At 38.0% G+C, this 11,043-nt stretch overlaps 1 protein-coding gene across 1 annotated transcript in view; it reads right to left on the minus strand.

The window, feature by feature from the left end:
- Nucleotides 1-3,694: 3,694 nt before the first annotated feature.
- TET2 (tet methylcytosine dioxygenase 2) overlaps nucleotides 3,695-11,043 on the minus strand; it is a 127,688-nt gene continuing 120,339 nt past the window's right edge. Inside the window, exons 9-11 of the mRNA XM_081304460.1 lie at nucleotides 9,979-10,116; nucleotides 7,667-8,021; nucleotides 3,695-5,805 (exon numbers count right to left, since the gene is read on the minus strand). Of these exons, the coding sequence (XP_081160586.1) occupies nucleotides 4,316-5,805; nucleotides 7,667-8,021; nucleotides 9,979-10,116 (1,983 nt within the window). The 3' untranslated portion in view covers nucleotides 3,695-4,315. The remainder of the gene's footprint in view (nucleotides 5,806-7,666; nucleotides 8,022-9,978; nucleotides 10,117-11,043) is intronic.

The raw sequence follows: 11,043 nt of genomic DNA on the forward strand, positions 1-11,043 counted from the left end.
ACTGCTTTTTAGTGATGTTGCTTCCCCCCCCCCCCCATAATATTCTGGCTTGGAGCAGAGTCCTGGAGGAATCTCCCAATAAGCTCAAAGGTTAGTAGACGGTAGTCACTTCCAGGGTGGCTCTGTTCAAATCAGATGTGGCCCTGTCTGAATAGAAAGAAGTATGGAAAAGGGAAGTCCCTTATTTTTTTGCAGATAGAAATGATTTGTCTGCTATTTTGGGAAGGGTGGAGGGTGGGAAGGTTCTATAACTATTGACAGTTTCACATCTAGTTCTAGGTACTAATTCAGAAGAGTGCACTGGGGTAAAGGGTGATGATTCACATGACAGAGAATGGGTGGAAATGAGGATAATTTTGCCTCAAGCTCCCTAAAGCCATGCGTGATGAGATGAAGACACATACTCCTGCCTGATGCCTCTCAGGCTACCTTTCCTCACTTCTGATGCATAAAACTTAACTGCCTTTGTGATGGACATGGAGAAATTTTCATTATACGTGAGCATGAATAGGAAGCTGACAGTCCAGAAACAAAGTTGGCCTTAGATTTGCAAAACAATTTCAATGTTTTGAAATTGTAAGAGCTGATGGGAAGAGCTCTCCTAGACAGCACACAGTCCAGGATCAGACATGTTATTACTTCATTCTTGATTTACACAATCTACACAGGCAAAACATAACTAAAAAGTAAGCTGGGGGGGGGAATGAATATTTAGACTCTTTAGCCAGAAATATACATTGGCCTTCATGTTGGTATTAGATATATTTAACATTAGGAATAACTGCAAAGTGATGGGCATGGTGGCTCATGCTTGTAATCCCAGTGATTCAGGAGGCCAAAGCAGAAGCTCAAGTTTAAAACCAGCCTTAGCAATTTAGTGAAGCCCTGTCTCAAAATTAAAACAGCTGGGGAGGTGGCTGAGTGTTCAAGTGCCCCTGGGTTAAATCCCCAGTACCTCCCCCACCCCCAAAGAATAAATGAAAAGTATTTAAAAAAATTCTTCATATTTAGTTTTACCTCAGTGAGGGGCAGTCATTCAGGAAGTAAACTCCAGCAACATGACACTTGGAGTGCATTAAATAAATATAAATTTTATTAAAAACACTCACATAGCGTTATCAGGAATGATATAATAATAAACAGCTTTCAAATAACCTGCATTCATAACATTACAATACTTACAGTATTTATAACCATCCTCAGATTTTATAAACAAACCAAACATCTCATGAAAATGAAATAACTACATTAAAAAAATAAAGCATAGAAAAATGCACACAGAAGTTCATTATCTTAGTGTCGAACTGCAAAAATCTCCTACACAAGTTAACCACTAGCTTTAGAAGTGAACTGTACATCACTGTGCGTCAAATCAAGATGAAAAATTCATTCAAGTAAAGTTGACACCACTCAGAAGCATTTTCAAGTATGGCTATATAGTCAACCTGATATTCCTATAAGCAAATTGTAGATCTGCTTTCCATTCATTCTGAGGCAGGTTTGATATTTACAATGATAGATCTGGTATTTACAATATGCCACTTAATTTTCTCTCTTCCTAACTTCTTTCCAACCTCCCCCAAATATTTTTACTGCTCTTATTGGCCAGCAGTTTGACAAATGACAGTGGATGATATAGAATATTTGTTCATTAGGGATGGCTGACTCAGAATCACCAAATGCACATGCAGTAACCAAATGTTCTGGGTTAAATATTATGGTATATGTAAAACATTAAATATGTGGTGCACAGCAAACATTTTTAAAATGCTTGAGCAATTTATTTTAAAAACAAAAATCAAAAAGATTTCAAAAAACCCAAAGTCTCCACTGATTAAAACCCAAGTCTCTATTGATTAAGAATTTATTTGAAAAGCTAATAAACAAACGTGTTTAGACTGAAATGCAATTGTATAGTCCTATTGCACATCATACCTCCAGATGTCAGGCATGTATGGGAGTCCTCATGGAGTATGTACCTGTTTGATTACAAAATCATAAAAGCTTTATCGAGAGTTAAAATACTATGGCCAACAGCCACTTGCCAAACTCCTGCCTTACAATTTTCCCTTTATCAACTCAGTGCATTCTATTTTCATTTTTTTCCCTCCTCGAACAGTCAAAAGTCCTCCAACTTTTAAAATGCTTTTCTTTACAATTAAAAGCCAACAGATTTACAAAATTAGTTTTACTTACATCAGTACATATACAAGTAAAATAGGAGGGATTCAAAATAAAGGGTTAAATCCCTGAAAAAAGAATATATTTATTAACCTACAACAATTTTACATAAACACAGGTGACACATTGGCATAAGGAGAACATGAGCTGAAATTTCCCTGAATTTTTAGAACAAAAAGGTTGAAGTTCAAGTTACACTTGCTAAGAAATCAAGTATTGAAAAAAAAGGTATGTTTTTTAACAATTAAAAAAAAAAGACTTGGAAAAAAAAATGATGGTACACAATGCTATTAAGCTTTCACTCTCAGTTCAATATCCTATTGCCAAACTAGTGTTGAGGTATATGACAAGTAGGAACATCACTCAAACCTTTAATGAATTCTTCGCTCACATTATGATATATTTGTAGCAGGCTGAATAGCACCATCATGATGTGAATTCTGCTTCAATGCCATATATATAGATATATATGTATATATTTAAATTTTTTACAGTACTAAAATACTAAAGCATTGTTAAAAAAGTTTTGTTTACAATTTAATTTACTATACAACTCTTTCATTTCTTCTTTATACAAATTAATGATTTTAAAACCACCACAGCAAACCAGCTGCCTGTTTATCTTTTTAACCAACCTATTCACATGGAACTAACCCTGCTTATTCATCTTCTACAGGCATCAGTCCACTCAATCTTCCTTGGAAAGGAGGACACGCTAAGAAATGACAACATCACAAAGTACATAATCATAGACACAAAGGCAGACTGCCATTTAGTTCTTTGAAGAGCATATAGATCCATAAAATAGCATAGGTTGAAGTGTACAAGCTTTGCTGAGTTGGTAGCATGCGGCTAATTGTTACCTGCAGTTAACAGAAAATCATTAAAACTGTACATATTTGAGCAATGATCTTGTCATATAATTCTGTGTAAAACTGTTTTTACAGTATAGCATGTGAGATGAGCACCAGGAAACACATGTTTTGTGGACTAATATATCCCCTTGAATCCAGTAAGCCTCATTTTGGATTTAACTGGCTGTGTTAAAAATGAACACATTGCTCATCAGCAGATGCATGGCTAAAAGCAAAAATGTTTTAAAAGCTCTCCTTTATTTCCTTTAAAAAAATCAACTTTTCATACTAAAATGAGAGTAAACTATATTTTTAAAATGTCTCCGTACCTTAGCATTGTTCAAGTTGCCAAAGCTTAGGTAGACAAAGTGCTTCTAAAACACCATTTAAAATATTTATACATATACATGTATGTGCACATATACAAAGGTGTGTGCATATATGTACATATATACGTTTACTGTCCTACAAGGACGTCACTGGATGAGCAAAATCCAGAGGCCATTAAAATGTCCACATCTTAAAAACTAAGCTTTGTGTAAGAACAAGTAATTATGATAAAAACTTGAATGAAAGGTGCCCCTTCTTTAAGGGCACTGGAGTACACTGATAGCATCTTGATGACATAAAGGCATTAAATTTTTAGCTATTAAAGACACCATTTTCTTAGCACCATTTCGTAGAACATCCAAACAAATTCAGTGTTTTGCTGCTATTCATTTACACTTCCTGTAGCTATTTTGATAAATAAAATTTAATAAGATTACAGTAAAAACTGCATGTTAAAAAGTCATAATTCCAGTATTTCAGTACATTGTGTATTCAGCACCAGATGGTATGTTAAGATTCCTACAACCGTAATACTACAGTACTTGTTTGTGTTCCATGACTATGCAAACTTGGTATTATTAAAAGTGGTCACAGATGTGTAAAATTATAAGAGAGGGGAAAAGAAAAGCACATTTTACATATCATCTCATCCAATAATAGAACCAGTGTTTAAAAATGTAAATTGTGGAACACTTCCTTCCCCACCTTCTTTTTGCATAGAATGCTTTGGTCTTTTTCCTGGATGCCATCTGTGACCACCTGGGAGTCGGCTGAAATTAAGTGCTATGGTAAGATGACCTTTTTTTATTTTTGCTGGTGAGTGGAGGTTTTTCCCACCGCATTTGTCATAAATACTGTGACCTTTCCCCACTGCCCATGTCACGAGAGCTACACCACTGACAAATTAGTTGTGGTCTATCCAAACGAGGTTACCAACAAAAAGGACATCATCATATGTATCTGTTGTAAGGCCCTGTGACCCGAGTGAAGGCATATGGAGATGTAGTTATTGTGGAGTCTGTGGTCCCAGATGTGGTCTTTTCAGCAAGGGACTTGATGAAGCGCAGGTAAGTAGGCTCGGAAGGCTCATGCGGCTCAGTTGGCTCCCGTTTCACTTTTTTGCCATGGGTTTTCTGAGGCACATAGTCCGGGCCATACTTTTCACACTCCTCTTCTTTCTCACGGGCTTTTTCCGCCATTTTGGCCTCCCAGAGAGCCAAGCCATGTTTTGGCTCATTCATGCTCTTGTGCTGGTAAAAGACAAGGGAGATCCTAGTGGGGTGCATCCTATTGGGATTCTTTAAGGGGGTTGTGGCATGCAGCTCACGCTTTGCACACTCGATGAGAATTGACCCATGAGTTGGAGCCACAGCCACTCCCCCAATGTCAGGATCTAGAAAGCACTGCTCACTGTCTGACCAGACCTCCTCCTCCTCCTCTGCAGTAGAAGCCACTCCCTGGACTGGTGTGGCAGGCTCCTTCTCCTGACTGTTAGCATCACTTAATTTGTGTAATACACCTTGGACAGAAGCAGTTCTACCATGGTTAAGCCCTGGAAGCATCTTAGCTAGACCATTAGCTGTGTGGGAAAGCATGTCATTCTCTTTGTTTTGGAGATGCAGGGCGTGAATAGAGCTGTTGATCATGTTTGAAGCTGCGTTGTAGTTATGGATTATGTGAGAAGGTGGATGATGTTCACCGCTTTTACAGTCTATGTTTGGATTGCTCAGATTAGGTGGTAATCTAGAGGCAGCACCCATGAAGTGGCCCTCCATCTCGTGAGTGGAATAAGGAGGAAATGTCCCTACGTGGTGTACATTTGGTCTAATGGTACAACTGCTGAAAGTATCTCCCTGCATATTTTGGTTTCCATAACCTAAGTACTTAGTGGTAAAACTCTGGCTATTTCCAAATCTGTGCTGGTAAAGTGTATGGATGGGTGGCAGATTCAGCTTAGAGAGATGGTCTTGGCTTGGATACCTATACAGATCCATCGGCTGAGACTGGGGAGAATAGGAACCAAGATAAGGGGAGCAGTTGTCCATTGACACATTTCCATTGCACTGATAGGATGGATATTGGTTATTTGGATTTAAAAGTCCAGGGTAGGGGTTCATGGGATTAGAAGAACTCAAATATGAACTTGCAGCTTGGGATGAGGTGGAATAGAGGTTCATAGCGTTGGCGCCTCCATAAATCTCCGAAGTATGTGAAGAGCTTGGATAAGGATTGATGGGATTGGGCCGTCTCATGTATAGATTGGTGTGTCCAGATGACGAGTAAGAGCTGACAGACTCTGACTGAGGGTGATTATTCAAGGTGTGGTGGGGCTGCTGCGGCTGCTGATGAGTGTGCTGGGGCTGCTGGGGTCGCTGCTGCTGTTGTTGGGATTGGGGCTGCTGGGACTGCTGCATGACTGGTCCTGAAAGTCGCAAAAGTTCTGTGGAGAAGGTAAGAGAGCAGGAACAAATGCTCCATTATTATTTTATGAAGGCTAATGAGGAAAACTTAAATGTACAAGAGAAAGCCCACCAGGATTATAAAACCCCTGTTTATCAAGGGGTTAACCCTAAAGCAAAGTCAAGAGTTCTCATCACTGGCATAATCTTTTATGTCTAAAGCATTAGAAATAAAATGCAGAACTTTTAACTTGTACGGTTTTGTAAGTAAAGAGATATATAATAAACATCTAAAGGTATTCCATGGAGAGCATCCTATCCTCTGGAGTTTCTAAACAGCTGTATGAAGTACTCTCCTCCCTACCCAGTTTAGTTATCCCTACCTCAAGAAAGATCTGAGACCTCACCTTCTAGTGCTTTTGTAAAAACCCACTGCAAATGTGGGTCTGATGAAGCAGGGGTCACAATGCATTATAAACCATCTGTTTTTAGCACTCCCTCACCACCTCTACTATGAGCCAAATTCCTGCAGGGAAGGGAACATGTCTTACCTTACTTCTTTCTTCACATCGCCTAGCATGCACTAGAATTTGTTATATTATTAAAATAAAATTTTTTGGGGGGGGGGAGATTTATCAATGGTAGGAGACAAACAATGACATTCGTTGAAACGTAAAAAGTATCTTATATAATTAGCCAGCCCTACTCCATGAGTAGGTATTCCAGAAAGGGAATTTGTATCATAGTAAATAATACTTTAATGAACTTTCAGCTTTGTAAGTGAAACTTTTAAGTCATACTTCTGTTTTAGGACCTTATTCTACAAAAGTCATCTAAGTTGACAAATAAATGGGACTACAGTGATACTTTTGAGAGCTGACCTGATTATTATCTGCAAAAAGCAGAAAGAACCAGAGACAAAGTTTTATCTGGTTATATTTTACAATTAACCTAAAGGAGATATCAGGTAGTAAACAAACTTGAGTTTTTCATGTAAATTAACCAATCAAGAAACAGTTATTAAGCATCTTTAACATAGTGGTCTAAATAGTTTCTCTGGACTTGGAAATGAATCACTAGGGAAATTTGACTTTATGAAGCAAAGATAGTTGGTTCTAAGCAAACTGCTACACTAAATTTAAGACACTTTTGTTGTGGCTGCTATTATTAATGGTCAGACCAATACCATTTCCAAAATTTGGAATTTTTATTGTATAAACTATAGACATGAAGCAAGGGGCTACGGAAAGAAAGTATCCACTTAGTATTAATGAATAATACTCTATTGCTATTACTATTCATATAACCTTTTCTGATGGTGAAGTTTTTTTAGAATAGTTACATGTAGGACCCCAACTAAACCAGACTCACCATGGCTAAGGAAAAGTATTAATTTCTCTCTTAATCACATCTTCAAGCCTATTTTAATAAGTAGTTTTAAGTCATCCTTAAATTTTTCTTGTCCTTCATTCCAATGGTTTGTCCCTAATGTATCTAACACCTCCCCCCATTTTAGAAGAATTGCCTTGCATCATTTTTGCTGCTACCACTAAAATTTAAGGTTTTGTTACCTCAGTCTTGGTTTATGATACCTATCTCCAAACATTCTAAGTTGGCTACTGGCTACTGGTCAAGCAACTTGAATTTTACCATATCACTACTGGGGAAACAAAACAAAACAAAACAAAATTTTGCTATTTATTGTAGAGTAAAATCTCATCAAGCGGGGGTTGATGGCAACTCCCTGCCATTTCCATGAGTAAAGCCTGCCCCTGAATACTTCAGGAATGATTCTGGTAGGGAAACAGGACCATGAGGGATAACGTTCCCAACTGACAAGGTCCATGTTTAATCCAAGTATCACACAGAACAGATACCCACTAAACTTCTAATTAAGCTTACCTGTCAATTGCTTCGTCTGGTTTGTACTTTCTGTGTGTTTTGTGCGTGATGAGGCCACCTTTTCCTTTTCATTCTTGTTCGAGTTGTTCTCCAGAGAGGAAAGCTTTTCCGCAGCAGCTTTCTTGGCTTCCAGTTTCCTCTGTCGGCAAGTCTTGACGGGCTCTGCTAACATCCTGACCTTCCGCCGAAAAGAACTCAGTACCTGAATGGCACCACTTCGTATTTTCTCCTCCTGACCTTCTACACTCCCAAACTCATCTATATCAGAGACTTTATATAAAGGCAATACGTGGAGCTGTTCATCCTCAGGTTGTACTCCAATTTGTCGATTGTCTTCTCTAGTGAGGGTGCAAACCTGGTAGGAGAAAGACATTACAGCCTCCGTTCTAGGTCCCAGAGAAGTGTGTGTGTGTGTGTGTGTGTGTGTACGTGCGCGCGTGTGCGTGTCTCTCCTCAATATTTAGATCTGTGCTCATCAGGGACATGTTTCTGTTATGAAGAAGTGCCATCCCACCAAATACAATGAAGTAATTTGTTTCCCATACTTCAAAAAAGAGGGGATAGAGTTAAAGTTTCTTTCAAAAGTCTAAAAGCTGTTTCTACCTAATGCCCTACTCTGATGTTGGTAGGAACACAGTTGTCTCATCTTACACTTTTGTACCCAAAGAAATTTCATATCTTTTCTCATACCCAATTCCTAACTCTGTTTAAGAAATCCACTGTGTTAAAAGTGGGTACTCTGAAGAGGAAAAACAAAAGCTGCCTCTTTTGCTTTGATTATTGGGATGGTATATTTTTTGTTAATCATAGTCATTTGGTTTTGATGAAAAATTATCTGTTCTAAAAATACTATTTTTAAGGTATTTAGTGTTTTCTATCAATGAAGAAAATAACAATGGAAGGACAAGGTAGTATGAAATCACTGGAAGATACCCCTGAAAGGAATGTGGTCCTAACAGCCTGCTCTTTATCAATACCTGTAACATGAGGTGGTACATTGAGCTTTTCCAAATTCATGTCTAAGCACCTTGTTACTTTTTCGTCACACATACTGAATCCTTACTCAGTTTTTATCTGGTGCTTCTTTCTGTTTTATCTCCTATATCCTGTGATTTATCAGAGGCAAATCCCCTTGGATTCTAAGCATCCTTCTTGACTTCCCGATCCCTTGCCCTGCTGGAATGCAACATGGCTACCTTCAGGACCTACTACAGCAGCACTTCCTAACAAGCAGATTCTCAATGCATGATGAATGATGATTTTAGATGTTAGGCTGGTTAGCGGGCCTTGTGTTTATTCTTCTGGGTAAATACTCAGAAAATTAGGGTCTGTGGTTAATCTGCTTTGCAGCAGGTTTTTAGATGACTAGCAAACTAAGAACAGCTTTTACATTTTCAAAGGGTTAAGTAAAAGCATCCTTTGAAATAAAGAGTATAACAGATGTGACCTATAAAGTTTGACCATCTTTGCCCTTATAGACTACTAAACCTATACTTCTCTGCTCAACAAAAACATTGCACCAGCTTCTTCAAATTATTTCAGTTATCATCTACTACTTAGCTATGTGCTTTTTTCCATCCTAAAAAGAACTTCAATGCCTGTCATCTACTTTTCATCTGAAATTTCACTGGCCATCATCCTTAATTATACCCCAAACCATGTAAATGGTACATCAGGTAGATTAATTTATAACTTTGATTTCTTCACCTGAATTCCCTCCTGTCCCCCAGCACCTGTTTACTTGCACCCTGGATTGACCTTTTAGAGGTGAGGCAAAATATGGGACTTTGTCAGTATGGAGCACTGTGCTGTGCCTGAAGACCTTATCCATGCCTTCCCCTCATCACAGTCTCCAGAAACAAGACATAGTCATCCCACCCACTGGAATATGTAGTAATAATGAGCTCTTCCACACTCTTGAATGTGGGATAGTAGACATTTTGACAATGATGATGTCTTTTTAATCTGTACTTCTCTCTGTGATGTGAACTGGTACCTTGGCCCACCAAGATTTATCTTACATACCAGGTAACTGAAACTGAATTTTGAAAATATTGTCTTGGTGGCTAATTGGAAATGACAGTGTATAGACATGGCTTAAATCAGCATGAAGATTTCTAAAATTCTCACGTGCCTGCCAATGGCGTTCCACTAATGTGCCAACCTGTTCTGAGAGTGCTAATTATACCAAAGGGTACCCTGCAATTGTAGTTCATGAAAACACCTACAGAGAACATACTTGCTGACCAAGTGCTACCAGCATACTCCACTTTAACAAGAAGTGCTGCTAAGGGGGTCTCAGCAATACTTACCACTGTGCTGCCATTCTGCATGTTGTGCAAATCTCTATGGGCGTGAGCACAGAAATCCAAACATGCGGTGACCCCTGAGAATGGACGGCCTTCCTTCAGACCCAGACGGCACTCTGGAGCTCTGTGTTCATATTCAATCTGAGAGAAATAAAAGTGTGTATTGTGAATGGAGAAATACTTAGTTTTACTCTTAGATGAAAACATTCCTTAGTATTTAGGTTATTTAGATATTTAAAAATGTTTTGTACCTTACATCCAGAAAGAAAATATACCTAGACATAACATTTTTATTTTATGGTGTTATTAGGGTATGATCAACATACCATTTGTTTTTGGCACACTGGGGATCATGATGGGAACTGAACACGGGGCCTCCTGCATATGAGGCAAGCATTCTACCACTAAGCATATCTTAAGAAGCATATATAAGGTATAATTTGATAATATTCAATATATGCACACATTCACATAATCATTGCTATATAAAAAAGTACATACGCATTAGTCCCAAATTTCTTCATGCCCCTCTGGAAGTTACACTTCCTGTTTTGTTTGCAGATAACAATTGATCTGCTTTCTGCCCCTACACAGTAGTGGGCCTACTCTTAAACTCTCGAAGTTCTAACTTGCTGGTACATAATGGCGTGGGTGTGTGCACACGTGCCAATATCAAACTGTTTCTAATACTACTAAGTACAGATTTTTAATAAATCCTGAAATCAAGCAGGATACATATTAAAATTGTGTTTTGTTTGCTCATACACACATGAATAAACAACAGTCAATTCCTTCAAAAAGCCCTCAAATTTTGATAGGTCATGTATTGAACCCATTAGTTCGGGGAGAACTAAGATCTTGACAATATTTGCTCTTGTTTTCTATGAACATGGTATATCTCTCCAGTTATTTAGGTCTTTTATAAAATTTATCTCTGTAATTTTTTGTAGTTTTCAGTACACAGATCTTAGAAATTTTTGTCAAATTTATACCTAAGGATTTAATATTCTTCATACAATTGATTGTTACTGATTATTTTTACATCTATTTTTAATGATTACTAGTAAA

The sequence above is a fragment of the Spermophilus citellus genome, assembly GCF_964194105.1.
Source record: "Spermophilus citellus genome assembly, chromosome: 8".
NCBI lineage: Eukaryota > Metazoa > Chordata > Mammalia > Rodentia > Sciuridae > Spermophilus > Spermophilus citellus.